Source organism: Oncorhynchus tshawytscha, linkage group LG16, assembly GCF_018296145.1.
Source record: "Oncorhynchus tshawytscha isolate Ot180627B linkage group LG16, Otsh_v2.0, whole genome shotgun sequence".
Classification (NCBI taxonomy): Eukaryota; Metazoa; Chordata; class Actinopteri; order Salmoniformes; family Salmonidae; genus Oncorhynchus; species Oncorhynchus tshawytscha.
This window is the reverse complement of record NC_056444.1, coordinates 42,531,111-42,549,095: the sequence shown is the minus strand read 5'-3', so window position 1 is coordinate 42,549,095 and position 17,985 is coordinate 42,531,111. Positions and strand designations below refer to the sequence as shown.

General features: G+C 45.5%; 1 protein-coding gene across 4 annotated transcripts in view; it reads right to left on the bottom strand.

The window, feature by feature from the left end:
- The window catches only part of LOC112215694 (protein scribble homolog), a 138,708-nt gene that overhangs the window by 40,815 nt on the left and 79,908 nt on the right, over window positions 1-17,985 (bottom strand). For all 4 annotated transcript variants that reach the window (XM_042299175.1, XM_042299176.1, XM_042299177.1 and 1 more), the window contains exons 8-19: window positions 17,420-17,564; window positions 16,959-17,077; window positions 16,606-16,805; window positions 16,086-16,252; window positions 15,430-15,557; window positions 13,436-13,561; window positions 13,032-13,214; window positions 12,389-12,790; window positions 8,975-9,037; window positions 2,409-2,498; window positions 2,147-2,224; window positions 1,672-1,992 (exon numbers count right to left, since the gene is read on the bottom strand). In XM_042299175.1, the coding sequence (XP_042155109.1) occupies window positions 1,672-1,992; window positions 2,147-2,224; window positions 2,409-2,498; window positions 8,975-9,037; window positions 12,389-12,790; window positions 13,032-13,214; window positions 13,436-13,561; window positions 15,430-15,557; window positions 16,086-16,252; window positions 16,606-16,805; window positions 16,959-17,077; window positions 17,420-17,564 (2,022 nt within the window). The remainder of the gene's footprint in view (window positions 1-1,671; window positions 1,993-2,146; window positions 2,225-2,408; window positions 2,499-8,974; window positions 9,038-12,388; window positions 12,791-13,031; window positions 13,215-13,435; window positions 13,562-15,429; window positions 15,558-16,085; window positions 16,253-16,605; window positions 16,806-16,958; window positions 17,078-17,419; window positions 17,565-17,985) is intronic.

The following is a 17,985-nucleotide window of genomic DNA, read 5'->3' as shown; positions in this document are numbered from 1 at the left end:
AATTCACACTTCAGCAGGACAATAACCTAAAACACAAGGCCAAATCTACATTGGAGTTGCTTACCAAGAAGACAGTTAATGTTCCGAGTTACAGTTTTGACTTAAATCTACTGGAAAATATATGGCAAGACATGAAAATGATTGTCTAGCAATGATCAACAACAATTTTGACTGATCTTGAAGAATTTTGAAAAGAATAATGGCCAAAAATTGTACAATCCATGTGTGGAAAGATCTTGGAGACTTACCCAGAAAGACTGACAGCTGTAATTCCTTCCCGGCGCACCAGGAGAGCTGTGGCTAATTCAAGTGTGCCTACTGCGCTGGCCAATCAGATAGCTCAAATCACTGTGGCTACACAGCTCCCACAGCAAATTATGATACTACATGAGATTTCATACATTTTAAAACCATGACCAGACAGAGACATTCTCAACAACAAAAATGTGCACGAAAACGAATCGTCTCTCGTTGAATGACTTCAAAGACTTTATTGAATAATCCCAACTGTTGACCAGTCACAGACAAAGAAGCGTAGACTTTAGCTATCGACTTAGTCTGGTGCAACAGGTCTGCAATGCCCCCTGCTAGTTAAATCAGTCAGTCTACTCTGGGAGAGGGCTTACCAGGGGATGTCCAATAATGATGACCTCACCCAGCCAGGACTTAATATAGTCTAGCGGTCTTATTCAGTCACTAGTCTACCGCTACCCTCAATTGTTTGTTTGGGCTCGTTAAGTAGTATTTATGCGGCAGGATCTCAGCACAAGAATAACTTAAGTACATGGACTTCACAGGAGGTTGGTGACACCTTAATTGAGGAGGGCAGGCCCATGGTAATGGCTGAGGTGGAATGATACGAAATACAGCAAACGCATGGTTTCCATGGGTTTGATGCCATTCCATTTACTCTGTTCCAGACATTACTATGAGCCACCCTCCCCTCAGCAGCCTCCACTGTTGTACTTATGGTTCAGCTCCTAAATTCTAAACTATCATGCACAGGGGCAGACAAAGTGCAGGCCTACTCCTAACCCATCTCAACAGAGATACCATCCATTCTAGAAAAAGGCAGACTTACAGACTCCAGCGATAAGTGTGCATCTCGGTTTCTCTCCAAGGGCTCCCCGAGCTGTGTGTGTGTGTGTGTGTGTGTGTGTGTGTGTGTTGTGTTTGAGAGCGGTGTTTGCACAGGACATGTAGCCAATGCAGTGGCCCAAAAATACCCCCTGGCCCCTCCCGTCCCAGTTACACAGGACCTATCAGGTGTCAAGGCTCGCTATTCACATCTCGGTCTCCTTGGTGATGGCTGTAAACGCTGGAACCGGAAAAGGAGTTGTCAGAATGAGAAAACCTTAGAGGGGTTGTGGGGGAGACCATGACTCGGCATAATACAGAAATGTAGGAAATCCACGAATCCTGACTCTTAAACTCTCCCTCTAATGCTGTAGCTAGCGCAGTTAGAGGTATCGTGTCGTTGACTTGAGAAGTGGGACAACCTGACACCAGATACATACACAAGGGGTTTCACTACTAAGAACTGGAAGATGAAATATTAATCAGGTCTGAACAACGCCCAATATTCCTACACCACTCTGTTGTACATTGAGGGATGTGTGTGTGAATCTGTGTCTACTGTACACACTAGGGATGTGTGTGTGTTCAGCTTACCATGTCCCCCGTGCGGTAGGCTGTGGAGCCTTTGCCCCCGGCAATGCTGAAGCCCAGACCCTTGTCATTGCGGACCAGGCAGGCAGACAGCCTGTGTCGGAAGCCTGCGGGGGAGCCTGCCTCAATGCAGAAGGGAAGGCCACTGGCCCGTCTCTCCCGGGGGAAGTAGTCGTCCTCGGGCCTTAGCGGTGTGGTGGTGATGGCGTTCTCCGGCTCCACCATGTGCTCCCGGAGGACGCTCATGGAGACGGCGGCGCCCGAGCTGCGCAGCGCCTCTACCGCCGTGTGGTGCTCTGCCCCCTGGAGAACCACACCGTTCACCTGAGAGAGAGGGCGGGAGGGAGCGGAGATCATGGTTCTCTCTACAGTCAAAAGGCCTGTTCATGGACCTTGACCATGAATGCACCATGGCTGCAAACAGGCATAAGAATGGGCACCCATACGCTTATCAAGCACGCACATGCACACACTTTACCTCTAGGAGTTTGTCTCCCACTTTGACCCCAGCCTGCGCTGCAGGGCCCTCTTCAGACACCCTGGAGATGAAAATTCCCTTGAGGGACAGACAAGACAAGTACACAGTCACAAGTCTCAATCAGTCCCCAGCATGTGTCCAAAATAATACAGTTTTCCTATGCAGTGCACTATTTTGACCAGGGCACTGGTTCCCTATAGAGAATTTGGGACACAATCCATCTGTACATTTAGGAGTCTCCACAGCTGTCCTCGGCCCTCACCTCATCATCCCCCTTGTAGGGTGTGGATCCCTGTCCTCCGGCTATGCTGATGCCCAGGCCCCCAGTTTGACGTAAAATGGTCAGGGTGTGCTGGAAACGGAGGAGAGGGGTCAGCGCACTGAGCGGAGTCGCCCCATACAACAGCCCTATCCTCAGACAGGACAGGAAGGAGGAGGGCTCACCACACTCCACTTGACACAATTGTTTTTAACAAGATGATACTTTTGGGTCAAATGTCAATTTGAAGGTTGCTGCATATTGTGGTGAACCAACTGATAGTGATTACGTGTAATGTTGATTGGACAGCAAATTCATTTAATTGACTATTTATTTAAATGAAGTCATGTGGAGTGGGTGAACCCCCTCTCCACTCAAAATGTGGTGCCGATCTGGGGAGTGCGGCATGGATAGACTAGGGACAGACAGACGAGATGGACAGGGGCTACTCTGGTCTCAGGGCTAAACTCAACTCAAGTGTATGTCGAATGAGAAAAGGCATGAGTCTTGCCTTCCATCTCTCCGTACAGAGAGTAGCTACAGTGACTTATTAAAAAGGTGGCCATTTTGGAGTAGAAATATCATTAACGGTAGTACTAAACAAATTACCCATCATATCACAAGGCATTGACATTAGCCCAAAGACGCACAGTGAAACAACTCGACACACACGTAATCCTTTTGACATAAAACAACATAAAACATGAAGGCTAGTTTCAGACACTGAAGTGAGACACAATACTCGGTCATGGAACAGTCACATCAAAGGTCGTGTGTGGGTCTGAACTGGATGTGTGAATGCTGTCCGCGCAAGCCGTGCAGAGTGGGAGTAAGTGGGGGATGAGGGTGAAATATAAGTGGGAGAGAAAGAAGAGGAAAGAAATAGTGAAGTGAAAGAGTGCTGTGTTCTGGGGTTGGGGGGGGGAGAAGGGAGTGGAGGTTCATTCCAGTGTGTCGTCATCAAAAGGCTCCGTTCTCACAAACTCGTTGTCACCGTTGCAGAACGCTCATGCAACAACGGGCAGCGTAGATGCACAATATGCACGTACCAACCATTCCATAGGCATCCTCACCAGAAATGCAGACCCAGTCACCAAGGCCAACTATCACTCCTCCATAACCAAAGCCACCAACATAAAATAATCAGTAGGTTGTATCTTATCTTGTTAGTTAAGTATGTGCTACCACCCAATGACACTATTCAATCCTTTCAAAGTAATACACATTTAAATAGTAGATATGTATAAAAATATTGTACAAAATGAATCAAAATCCAGGCGTCATCATCTCCCATCTAGACTACTGCAATCCTGTTGGCTGAGCTCCCTGCTTGTGGCATCAAACCACTGCAATTGATCCAGCACACCGCAGCCTTCCAAGTTCATCCATGTGACTCCGTCCCTCTACTGGCTTCCAGTCGAAGCAAAGGGAACTGCCCCTCCCTATCTTCAGGCTATGCTCAAACCCTACACCCCAACCCGAGCAGTCCGTTCCGCCACATCTGGTCTCTTGGCCCTCCCACACCTTGGGTCAGCTCCCACTCAACCCAGTCAAAGCTCTTCTCTGCCCTGGAAGACCAATTGGATAACCAGTTTCCGCGACGCTAGGACAGCAGAGTCCCTCCCCATCTCCTGAAAACGTCTGAAACCCAACCTCTCCAAAGAATATCCACCCTAAAAATAAATATGTATATATACACACACACTGAACAAAAATGTAAACGCAACAAGCGTATTTCTCTCAAATGTTGTGCAAACATTCGGTTACATCCCTGGTGAGCATTTTATTTCAACCACCTGACAGGTGTGGCATATCAAGAAGTTAATTAAACAGCATGATCATTACACAGGTGCACCTTGTGCTGGACACAATAAAAGGCCATTCAAATGTGAAGTTGTGTCATAACACAATGCCACAGATGTCTCAAGTTCACCTGCGGGATTGTCTGAGACCAGCAACTTGGACAACTGATGTATTTCTGTTTGTAATAAAGCCCTTTTGTGGGGAAAAACTCATTCTGATTGGCTGGGCCTGGCTCCCAAGTGGGTGGGCCTATGCCTTCCCAGGATCACCCATGGCTACGTCCACGCCCGTCATGTGAAATCCATAGATTAGGGTCTAATGAATTTATTTCAATTTATTGATTTCCTTATATGAACTGTATGTAACTCAGTAAAATCATTGACATTTTTGCATGTTGTGTTTATATTTTTGTTCAGTATACATTTTCCTACAAGCACCGACTTTGCTGATAACTATTTTATTGAGGGAAAATGTACTTGCGTCAACTGTGATATGTGGTTGTCTCACCCAGATATCTCAAGATGAAGGCACTAATTGTAAGTCAGTCTGGATAAGTGGAAATGAAAAATGACTAAAATGTCAATTAAATTCAACCACAATTCGTTGAAGTGCTCCCCACGATAAATTACACAGTAGTGCCAGTAGTTGTGTGTCAGGCGTTCACAAATCTTAGTGTGTCATCTTAAAGCTTAATTTTAAAATGGGTTCACGTGAGAAAAGGTGTGCTTGGTTCATAGGACCAGGGTTACGTTAGTAACCTCCAGTAGCAGCTGTAATAAACAACGTGGTTTTCTTCCTACAAATGTGGCTTCATCTTTTGAATGCTTTAATCTACAACATATTATGACCCCATCACTGGCGTACTGTTTGCATCTACTATGCCCACAAGCCATTAGAAAGTAGTGGACAAGACCAGGCACTAAATCAGACTGGTGGGGAAATAACGTCAATGATGTTCTTTCCTACACAGAATATCATACAGCATCATTACCTGATGACTTTCTGAACTTCGCAATAACTTTCTGATGCATTTCAGTCACTTCAAACCATACCGTCTTCAGATTGAAATACTGTCAAAAATACTTTGACTAATGTTCAAACTTAGACATCAAACAGCATCAAGGTTCTGGTCTAATGCTTCTAAAAATGTTAGGCATAACCAGGTTCCTGGAGAGCTCAACTAGTGGTACACCTCAAAGATTATGGTGTATGTTCTTGTTGGTGCAACTGTCATAGCCCAAATTAAAATAGTAAACACTGACTGTTTATTTCAGAACTTTGTTTTACGTGGTAGAGTCCCGAAAACATTTGGTTTTCAAAATAGGGATCGCTGGCCAAAAGAAGTTTGGGAACCCCTGGTCTATTAACTAATTTACTACCTGGTGATGTCACCAGGCAGACTAAAACTTCTTCCCACAACAACAAAAAAGGTGACATTTCAGGTGGTAATTTTCACAATATTATCCCAACCTTAGTGTGGAAATCTATATAAAAACACAGGAAATCATGTTTTTGACTGCACTGGGCCTTTAAGTTCTTGATAAGTTGCTTTGTGGTTCTTAAGCTATTCAGCAGTGCAAACCGTTTAGCAAAGTGCTTACCCTCTGGACTAAAATGTCTGGAAAGAGCCAGCGTGTTCCTTTGTCATATCATGATAGATGTAGGGCGTGGTACCATGATGAGAAAGAACAGCATTTTATTTTTTGATAATGCACATACATGTTCTCACAAAGAAATCCTTCAACTACTTTAGATGGCTTAGATACCTTTAACAAAACACATTTCTCCGGGTTAGAAGTTGCAATGTGTGTGCCAGATCCTGCTGGACACACCGGTTGAGTAAATGTAAAACCTGAAAGACGGTGCTGAAAGAAGATGGACCTCCTCCATCACAGACAGCAGCACCAGCAACCTCATTCACTCACTCAAGGGCCACACAGCCTGAACAGGATGATGAAGAACGGGAGAAGGACGAGCAGCAGCGTGGTAGAACTTGAGAATGGGGTAGGGCGTCATTGATGGGTAAACACTTGTTTACCAATTACATAGAACTTCTTCATTACAATTGTATAACCATATTGTTTTATATTCGGAAAGTATTCAGACCCCATGAATTTTTCTACATTTTGTTACATTACAGCCTCATTCTAAAATGTATTAAATAGTTCCCCCTCAATCTACACACAATGCCCCATAATGACAAAGCAAAAACAGGTTTTTAGAAATTTTAGCAAATGTATTAAAAAAATATACTGAAATATCATAATTACTTAAGTATTCAGACCTTTTCAGTATTCAGACACCTGTATTTGGGGAGTTTCTCCCATTATTCTCTCAAGGACATCCAAAGACTTGTCCCAAATCCACTCCAGCATTGTCTTGGCTGTGTGCTTAGGGTCATTGTCCTGTTGGAAAGAGAACTTTCACCCCAGTCTGAGATCCTGAGCACTCTGGAGCAGGTTTTCATCAAGGATCTCTATACTTAGCTCCGTTCATCTTTCCCTCATCCTGACTAGTCTCCCAGTCCCTGCTGCTGAAAAACATTCCCACAGCATGATGCTGCCACCACCATGCTTCACTGTAGGGATGGTTCCAGGTTTCCTCCAGACGTGATGCTTTTGGCAAAATCCAAGCGGGATGACATGTGCCTTACTGAGGAGTGGCTTCAGTCTGACCACTCTACCATAAAGGCCTGATTGGTAGAGTGCTGCAGAGATGGTTGTCCTTCTGGAAGGTTCCCCCATCTCCACAGAGGAACTCTGGAGCTCTGTCAGAGTGACCATCGGGTCCTTGGTCACCTCCCTGACCAAGGCCCTTCTCCCCCGATTGGTGGTTCCAAACTTGTTCCATTTAAGAATGATGGAAGCCGCTGTGTTCTTGGGGACCTTCAATGCTGCAGACAATTTTTTTTGGTACCCTTCCCTAGATCTGTGCCTCAACACAATCCGGTCTCTGAGCTCTACAGACAATTCCTTTTGACCTCATGGCTTGGTTTTTGCTCTGACATGCACTGTCAACTTTGGGACCTTATATTTGGGACCTATACAAGAGTGTGCCTTTCCTTTCCAAATCATGTACAATCAAATGAATTTAAAACAGAGAGACTCCAATCAAGTTGTAGAAACATCTCAAGGATGATCAATGGAAACAGGATGCCCCTGAGCTCAATTTCAAGTCTCATAGCAAAGGGTCTGAATACTTATGTAAATAAAGTATCCGTTTTATTTAATATATATAATTTAGACATCTTAGAGGTCAACCGAATAATCGGAATGGCCATTTAATTAGTGCCGATTTCAAGTTTTCATAACAATCGGAAATCAGTATTTTTGGGTGCCGATTTGCCAATTTTTTTTCTTTCTTTTTTTTTACACCTTTATTTAACTAGGCAAGTCAGTTAAGAACACATTCTTATTCTTTCAATGACGGCCTAGGAACGGTGGGTTAACTGCCTCGTTCAGGGGCAGAAAGACAGATTTTCACATTGTCAGCTCGGGGGATCCAATCTTGCAACCTTACAGTTAACTAGTCCAACGCTCTAACTAGCTGCCTCTCGTTTTTGCACTCCACAAGGAGACTGCCTGTTACGCGAATGCAGTAGAAGCCAAGGTAAATTGCTAGCTAGCATTAAACTTATCTTATAAAAAACAATCAATCATAATCACTAGTTAACTACACAGAGTTGATGATATTACTAGATATTATCTAGTGTGTCCTGTGTTGCATATAATCTGACTGAGCATACAAGTATCTAAGTATCTGATTTAGCGGTGGTAGGCAGAAGCAGGCGTGTAAACATTCATTCAAACAGCACTTTCGTGCGTTTTGCCAGCAGCTCTTCGTTGTGCGTCAAGCATTGCGCTGTTTATGACTTCAAACCTATCAACTCCCGAGATGAGGCTGGTGTGACCGAAGTGAAATGGCTGGCTAGTTAGCGCGCGCTAATAGCGTTTCAAACTTCACTCGCTCTGAGCCTTGGGGTGGTTGTTTCCCTTGCTCTGCATGGGTAACGCTGCTTCGATGTGGTGGCTGTTGAGGTTGTGTTGCTGGTTCGAGCCCAGGGAGGAGCGGAAGCTATACTCTTACACTGGCAATACTAAAGTGCCTATAAGAACATCCAATAGTCAAAGGTTAATGAAATACAAATGGTAGGGAAATAGTCCTAATACTTATTTTCCACCATCATTTGCAAATAAATTCATTAAAAATCCTACAATGTGATTTTCTGGATTTTTTTTCTTCTCATTTTGTCTGTCATAGTTGAAGTGTACCTATGATGAAAATTACAGGCCTCTCATCTTTTTAAGTGGGAGAACTTGCACAATTGGTGGCTGACTAAATACTTTTTTGCCCCACTGTACATACATACATTTATAAAAACCTGTTTTCACTTTGTCATTACGGGGTATTGTGTGTAGATTGATGACTTATTTTTGTTAAATATCTTTGAGAATAACACCAAAATTTGGAAAAAGTGAATAGGTCTGAAAACATTCCCAATGTACTGGATATGACTTAAATCCTATAACCCTTTGACCATATAAAGTGTTACTCCTGCATCCTCCCCTTCAAGTTCTACTACACTGGCGATCCGATGGAGAGTTGTGGTGGGCATTTCTCTGGGCGATTGGCTTGGATTAATCATTGATTTATGTGAGTTATTGTTTGTTTTTCCCCCCAACTGAGAGCCAGCGGGTGGGTGAATGGGTGAGTGGGAGAAGGAGAGAGAACGAGAGTGGATGGAGTGAAAGAGAGTAGGTACAGACCTCTTCCTCCTCAATTCGAGCAGGCTCAATCAGGAGATTATTGACTTGATCAAATGACACCCCCTGTTAGGACAGGAACCAGCGAGAGGCATGCGGATTAGTGAGGCCAAAGTAACTAATATGCACACAAGCATACTCTAACCAAATCCATTCAAAAACAGAAGAAAAATGCACACTTCAAAATAACACACACACACCACGCATTCATTCAGCCACTGGGATAAACCCCAAAAGGTCATATACACTATTGTATAGTGTGTTAAGTAAGGACATTTATTATGGCCAATTTGATTTCCAGTGGAGGTCCTTTGAACAATGGCAACACCAGTCACACACATCACTCACTCCCCAGCCACCAGAGGCAGATGCAGGCAGGGGTGGAAACTCGAGACCCAGAATAAGGCGAGCTACAGGCCACACAGGGACGGCAGCTTGTGTGCAGAAAGAGAAATGGGGGAAAGAAAGCAGTGGCTCCCCAAAGCAACGTTCCCTCCAGCCTATAGACAGACACCACAGTAAACCCTTTGACCTGTGTAATACATGTTCTAATGTGCAGTAGTCTTTCTCAGATTTAGTTGCACTTGTCAATCATTCAACAACCCCCAAAAAAACAGATTATATAAAAATTCTAAATCAGCCATTAAGCAATAACAAATCAATTCCAGATCTAGACAGCCTTATAAAAATAGTGGCTAGATGTGTAAAATGCAAATTGCTCTAAGCCATTGATGCGTTGTTATCTTTTAAGATTGAAATCTGCTGCAGAATTGTTCGAAAATAGGTTGTTATGTAGGTGCATACCGCACTCCAACAATACTTCATGAATGAAATCAGTTTGTATGGGTCTCAACATTTCCACCTCTGCCAAGACAAATTCCGGATGGTCTGCAGATTAACAGGCATAGACTCGCACATACACTATATCACACACACACACACACCGCACTCATTCTCTGCATATTAGGTAGCAGCTCTAGTGGTGATTACGATTAATAATCAATTTGAAAAAAATTGCCTTAAAATCATACATTTCAGGAGCCCTGGTGTACACTTTTACACAAATATAGGAAGGCAGGTCAGGGAGAAGTCATTAATCAATTAAAAACAGAACAGGAGACAGCAAATGATATGGTGAGAAGCATAGTACTGAGGTGGGCAGACAGAGGCTTGATGCAGGGGACTTTATGGCAGGGGGCCAGCAGAGGGCGTCTGGTGCACAGCTGATGGGGTGGGGATTTGTCATTTGATAGACAATCACTTTGTATTAAAAGATTTTATCATTGGCATTATTGACAACTGGTCCAAGAGAGCCGGCAAACTTGACGCGAGAGCTCAGAGCAGCAACAAGAGGGAGCTCCACTCTGAGATGACTGGGAAGTGTGTGGGTAAACACATGAGTACATCCAAAATGGCACCCTATTTCCTTTGTAGTGTACGACTTTTGACCAAGACCCATTGGTCTCTGGTCATAAGGAGTGCACTATAAACAGAATAAAGGTGCCATTTGGTACACAAATAGGACTAAAGGGGTGAAATGTGTCCACGTTTTAAGCATTTAAACAACTCACACTGGATTTGGTTTGTGCTGGTTGTCCATTTGTAAACTGTCAGTCTGTTTGATGACATTTACAAACATTTGTCAAATGTTGTTAATGAGAAAGTCCACTCGTTAGTTATTATATGTCTTTCAACAGGTTACCGACTAGCGCCATCCTGTGAATGTCTGAGAGAATCCTGCTTGTGTGGGACACAGAGAGCAACGTAAAAGCACCCGAGTGCAAACTATAAGACTCCCGGCAAACATTCCTGTAAACAAATCGTTTTTCCTACGCAGGGCAACATGACATGCAATGTAATCTCCTTCTCAATCCAATCCAGTGCCAGCAGTCCAGACAGAATGCAGGTTGCAGGGTGACAAGACTGGGGGCTTCTACGCATTTGCGTGTCTTGGGTGTGCATCGAGGCGAACAGGCCACTGACATGTCAGGATGAATAGAACTGGTGTGCAAAAGCTTTATTCAACTGTCTGTCAGCGTCATTAGGGCAAAAAACACTAAAGGAAAACGAGCCCATGGTAGTCCTGGCTAATTTGAAATTGGGATACATGGTTAGGGGCGCCAAGTTTTTTGTGACCAGGTGGCCCCAGTTAGTGTAGTCAACTTATCAGAAGAAGTAAAAAACTTGGGGCTCTAAACACGACAACTACATAATAACATGATAGTGAGTGTGTACAGACCTGCCGACCTTGAATCATTTTTATGAGTACCACTTCAGCACGGCGGCAGGACCCCCGGACCTGCGGACCTCACCACGCGCTCGCAACACCCAAACTGCTCAAATCACAGGTAAATGCACCTTTTTTTAGCCTAATAATGATGTTGGCAGAAGACTGCCTCAGTAGGAACGGTACGCAATAGACTTGGTAATTAGCTGCTAACTAGAAGGTACAATCAAGGTACAATCAAGGCTCTCCCTAGGATTTTCTGACGAGGTGGTGCTGATGTATGACTAAGGTTGGGTAGGGTGGAGGTCCGGAGGGGGTCAGTCAACTTCCCCCTCAGGAAGTAGGAGCATTTTGCATTATTCAAAAAACCTGTAACTGCCATGTCCTGAACCCTAGTCTTAAATGATCAAACAATGTAACCAATACAAAGTCTCGTCTTTGATCCTAAATAAAATTGAAATGGTCTCAATGACCACTTGCACAATTTAGGGGTAATTGATTATTGTAATTAACAGGTGTCTTTGTGTGAATAGTCTAGTGAAAATGTAAAACGGGCTTCTTCATTTTGTTTGGGAAGAAAATTGGGAATTACTCAATCACTGGATGCAACGTAGTAGTCTAGCTTACTGTAGGCTACATGGAATATGAAACTGAACTAGGCCTACAAGAGCTTGTTCCAGATCTCCACCCCTGACCTCATCCATCCAGTTAGGTCTGACTACTAGGCCATTCAGCAACATGCCTGGTTGTCGTTGGTGACCTGACTATTATCTCAACAGCCTGCTGGTGACACACAGCTATATCAAGAGGACCAATCAACAACTGATTCATGAACAAAGGTCTTTTAACCTTTAAGTCCAACATAGCTTTCTGTGAAGGACGGTTTTAGCGGAAGAGTTCGCTCTGCCATGTTTGTTTCCATCAACACAGCGACGTGCACTGAACTACCTTGACTACATACCTTCACCGTAATGACGCCTAATGTGATTGATTAACACATACAATTTGGAAAATACAATCGCGCGCATAGAATTGCGTGCATAGTATGCAGAATTTGTGCAGGTTGGCAGGTCTGGTGTACGTTTTAGTTTTGTACTACAGCCCTACTCACTATGAACTATGTAGCCTGTACAGTAATTGTGTTTCCTACCCACCGTCCCCTGACCCCCCTCCCCCCGAGCCCAGTTTACCTTGACCGACTGCAGGGAAGAGTTGACATGAAGCAGACTCCTCTCCTCCTGCTTTGGCTCTTCTATTCTGTTGTGGCGCTGTGGAGTAACCATACACTCCTCCTCTTCCTCTTCCTCCTTCTCGGGGTCAGGGTGGTGCGAGGTGGGGTGTTGGGCCAGGTGTGCGTCGGGGCTGAAGCCCTGCAGTAACGCGGCCACCGCCTCGGGTTTTGGCAGCTTGGTAATCTTGAAGTGCTTCTTGTAGTGCGGCGTGTCCTTCCTGATCAGACGCTGCTTCTCCGTAGGGAACTGGGGCCTCTGTTCCTCTAGGTCGCTGCATGGGACCCCGTCCCCACCCTCCTCGTCCTCACAGTACTCATTCCCACCCTGGTATATGGGCTCCTCTGCAAAGTGCACCGTGGGCTGGCGGAAGAAGGGAAAGGATGGTGTGAGTGACGGGAGAGAAAGAAAGAGCAGGGGGGAACCGATCGTATTGAAGACAAGGATCCGTCTCACTGGTCATGGTTATTTAGTTTACCTGACCAGGAAAAAGTGTAGAACTAGGGTACAGAGTTTTCCTAGCCACGAAACGCCAGGTCTTAAAATTACAGCACCCGTATTAGGAGGTGATTGAAACAGAGACCGTCGTAGTAATGAAATTCACCTCCACATACTCCACCTCCATCTCGTCTAGCTCCTCCTCCTCCTGTTCCACACGCCCACCCACTAGGCTCTCCCTCGCTGTGGTAATCACGCACCGTCTCTCCTCGTGAGAGTTGGCAGAGGCTGTACTGTTGGACGCCGCAGAGTCGTGGCTCTGATTGGACAGATTGCTCAGTCGTTTCTCCTGCAACCACCAATCACACGTCAGAATCCTTAGAACAATGTGCTGGATAAGTGGCCAACAGGTACACACTTAGATTCTGTTTCAACAGTACACCTTTACCTATGATCTGTATGGACCACACCCACAGCACTGATGGTTTTTACAGAATGTATGCATTTAAAATGTTAAAAAGCTTCACTCACGGATCTCAAGTATGTAGGATGTACAGTGGTGTGTTGTACCTCAGTACCAGGAGACTCTGGCTCTCCATCAGGACAGGATATGTAGGCCTCATTCCTCTTCTCCTCAATCACCTTCTTCATGACCTTCAGCTCACTGGGGTGGGGCGTCGCCCGGCGCTGGAGACCCTGAACAGACACACGCGGACGAGAATCTGTCAATTCCCCAGACTGACAGTTCATCTACAGACACACAAGGAGGAGACCGCCTCAAAAAGTATTTTGCAAACTGTAAATTAGACACAAGAAAAGAACAACAAACTGACTCAAGGAAACTCAAAGACCGAGATGCCGAAACTATGACTGGAATGGAGTCTGCTACTGATTTCCCTGACTGGATATCTCTCCACCATACTACTTTACCCTGTCAGAATGGAAAGGAAAGAAAGGACAATGAAAGGAAGCTAAGTTCTGAACCAACCATAGAGCGCTTCATTTTAAAACGTGTTGGTTGGTGCAGTGCACGAGTCACATGAATGAAGCTCCTCATAAAGCACTGTTTATGTATTGTATACTCAGCAAAAAAGAAACGTCCCTTTTTCGGGAACCTGTCTTTCAAAGATAATTCCTAAAAATCCAAATATCTTCATAGTAAAGGGTTTAACTGTTCACCATGCTTGATGAACCATAAATAATTAATGAACCTGCACCTGTGGTAAGGTCGACACTAACAGCTTACAGACGGTAGGCAATTAAGGTCACAGTTATGAAAACTTAGGACACTAAAGAGGCCTTTCTACTGAAAAACACCAAAAGAAACATGCCCAGGGACCCTGCTCATCTGCGTGAACGTGCCTTAGGTGTGCTGCAAAGAGGCATGAGTACTGTAGATGTGGCCAGGGAAATAAATTGCAATGTCCGTACAGTGAGACGCCTAAGACAGAGCTACAGGGAGACAGGATGGACAGCAGATTGTGCTCGCAGTGGCAGACCACGTGTAACACCTGCACAGGATCGGTACAGCCGAACATCACACCTGCGGGACAAGTACAGGATGGCAACAACTGGCCGAGTAACACCAGGAACGCACAATCCCTCCGTCGGTGCTCAGACTGTCCGCAATAGGCTGAGAGAGGCTGGACTGTGGGCTTGTAGGCCTGTTGTAAGGCAAGTCCTTACCAGACATCACCAGCAACAACGTCACCTATGTGCACAAACCCACCGTCGCTGGACCAGATAGGACTGGCAAAAAGCGCTCTTTACTGACGAGTCACGGTTTTGTCTCACCAGGGGTGATAGTCGGATTCGCGTTTATCATCGAAGGAATGAGCGTTACACCGAGGCCTGTACTCTGGAGCGGAATCGATTTGGAGGGGGGGGTCCGTCATGGTCTGGGGCGGTGTGTCACAGCATCATCGGACTGAGCTTGTTGCCATTGCAGGCAATCTCAACGCTGTGCGTTACAGGGAAGACATCCTCCTCCCTCATGTGGTACCCTTCCTGCAGGCTCATCCTGACATGACCCTCCAGCATGACAATGCCACCAGCCATACTGCTCGCTCTGTGCGTGATTTCCTGCAAGGTAGGAATGTCAGTGTTCTGCCATGGCCAGCGATGGGCCCGGATCTCAATCCCATTGAGCACGTCTGGGGCCTGTTGGATCAGAGGGTGAGGGCTAGGGCCATTCCCCCCCAGAAATGTCTGGGAACTTGCAGGTGCCTTGGTGGAAGAGTGGTGTAACATCTCACAGCAAGAACTGGCAAATCTGGTGCAGTCCATGAGGAGGAGATGCACTGCAGTACTTAATGCAGCTGGTGGCCACACCAGATACTGACTGTTACTTTTGACCCCCCTCCCCCTTTGTTCAGGGACACATTATTCCACTTCTGATGGTCACATGTCTGTGGAACCTGTTCAGTGTATGTCTCAGTTGTTGAATCTTATGTTCATACAAATATTTGCACATGTTAAGTTTGCTGAAAATAAACGCAGTTGACAGTGAGAGGACGTTTCATTTTTTGCTGCGTTTACATGTATAAGTGTATTAGTAGTTTTACCCTGCGCTCTGCAGCCGCCTCATCGTCCTCATCCTGCTTGGTGGTCTCCTCCTGGAACTGGATAACGGATACCCGGTTCAGGTTGCTGTCTATCCAGCTGTCGTCCACACTGTTCTGCAGCAGGTTCTCTGTATGGAGACAGGATGGAGAGAGGGACCTGGGTTACAAAAACAGCTTACAGGATAATCCCTTTTCCTGGATTGAAACGGTCATCGTTGTGGTACATGGGAGTTGTGGTGTTATGGGAACATCTTTAAGAACATTTGGGTTGAGAGTGACGGGAGAGCAAGAAGGACTCTGGGAGAGGAATGTGCTGCTCGGTGTAAAATTGCACTCGGGTTCTATTTTCAAGATTTCAATACGCAGCTCACACTTGATAAGGTAGCTTGCGACCTGCTCGCGCTGGCCAAAAGTTTCCAGCGTCACGGGTAAAAAAACAACAACAAAAAACAGACTGATTTTGCAACACCCCAGTGTAGCTCCTATGTTAGAGGAAGGAAAGGCAAGAGGATATGCTTTGAAGGAGGACTTCAGTTCAGTTGGTAAATAGTGAATAGCCCAGGAAAAAGTTGAGATGGAGAACAGTGCGTGATAGAGATGTGAGAGAGGAGGAGGAAGATGATGTCCACCAGGAGGTAGGTGTAGGGCTAACTCACCCAGGCTGGGGGAGGGCTGCTGGGGCAACAGGTAGCAGGTGAGCACCTTCTCCCCGGTGCTCTCGTCGTCCTCCGTCTGGAACTTGAGCATGGGCTGGGACTGGTTCTCTGCCAGCCACATGGCCTTCAGGTTGAGGTTGGCCAGGGCAAATGGCAGGTTCTGTAACCTGGGGACACCACACAACATGGACAAATCATATGGAACGTTTTATTCTGAAGAATAGTCTGGTGTTGCTCAGTTGGAAGAACATTGCGTTTGCAACATAAGGATTGTGGGTTCCATTCCTGCTGGGGCCACCCATATAAAAATATATGCATGCACTACTTTAAGTCACTTTGAGGGAAAAAAAATGTCATTATTAATATTTGTATTATATCATTATTAGACTAAAAGACTTGATTAAGGGTTAAGAGAAGCTCGGACTACTTCAGAAGTGGAGTCACTAGATATGTTATTAAAGGAGAGAAGTCTACCAACACCAGTGATTTACGGGACCTATATGGGGTGTAGAAGGGTTACCTGTTCCCTGCCACATCCAGAACATGAAGCTCAGTGGCGTCAGCCAGCTCAGCGGGCAATTTGGCCACGCGATTGTCTCTGAGGGAGAGCACGTTGAGGCTGGCGCAACCACCCAGCTCATCAGGCACGTCGCCCAGCCGGTTGCGGTCCACATTCAAGTTGGTCAGCTTCTTCAACTTGCCCAGCGAGCGAGGCAGAGTCTATTGAATAAAAACGCAAAAAATTGAATGGATGTTTAAAGCTATGCATCTCAAGGGGGATGTTGAAAGGACAAGGCCGGGAGTCTCGGGACAAGGCACATATTGTTCTGTACATTTGTTCTGAGCCAGCGAACTGTGGTTCTAAAAATGTACCTGTAAGAGGTTCTCGGTCAGTACGAGTTCCGTCAGGTTCTCACACTCTCCTATGGAGTCACTCAGGTGGGTCAGTCGGTTCTGGTCCACTTTCAGGATGGACAGCTGCTTCAGAGAGCCTAATGAACACGACCCAGGTCAATTACCGTCACAAGCCTTTGAGTCAGTTTATATGCATCATTTCCCCAGTAGGGGGCAGTATGGTTTTCAGTGCATTACCTTCGATTACATCCAAGCAATGAAAATGCCCAATGTCCATGGGTCTAATTCAACAGTACTTGGTAAAAAGCACACACATTGACAAAGTACTTTGAAAAACTCTGACAATGAAGCTACTGTGTAAATCAGTGTAAACCAGTTCAGGTGAATAAGCCACCGTACAACGGAACAGCGAATGCCATCAGGCAACCTTTCCTCCCTCTCTCTCCCCATCTACCTCCTTCCCCCGCTCTCTCCCTCACCTATGCTGTCGGGGACCACCTCCAGGAGGTTGTGTGAGAGCAGCAGGTCAGTGAGGGCCAGCAGGCCGCTGAGCTCTGAGGGCAACTCCTCCAGTCGGTTCTCTGACACATCTAGACACACGAGTCTCTGCAGGTTCCCCAGCTCCTACAGACACACACACACACACACACACACACACACACACACACACACACACACAAAGCAATGTCGTTTTTAGTGTGAATACTCCCACTGAAATGTATGTGGTAGGTTTCATACTAGGCTTCGGCAGTATCCAGATTACCATACCTTCATACCGACCTTGTGCCATACGGAGATACTCATAACTGGACACAAGGGGCGCTATTTTCAAACCCCACTGCCAACAAGTACAGTCCTTTAGATAATGCGAACTAAATGCTAACAAGCACATTGCAAACATTTTATTCAGTCTCTGACCTAAAGTATTTACAGGACAGATGTCCCGGCTTATAAAGTTACACAAGTAACTCAATACTAATAACAGTTTGCTGCATGCACAAAACCAACACTAGACAGCAAGGCTCTTGATCCAGGAGGGGACTCT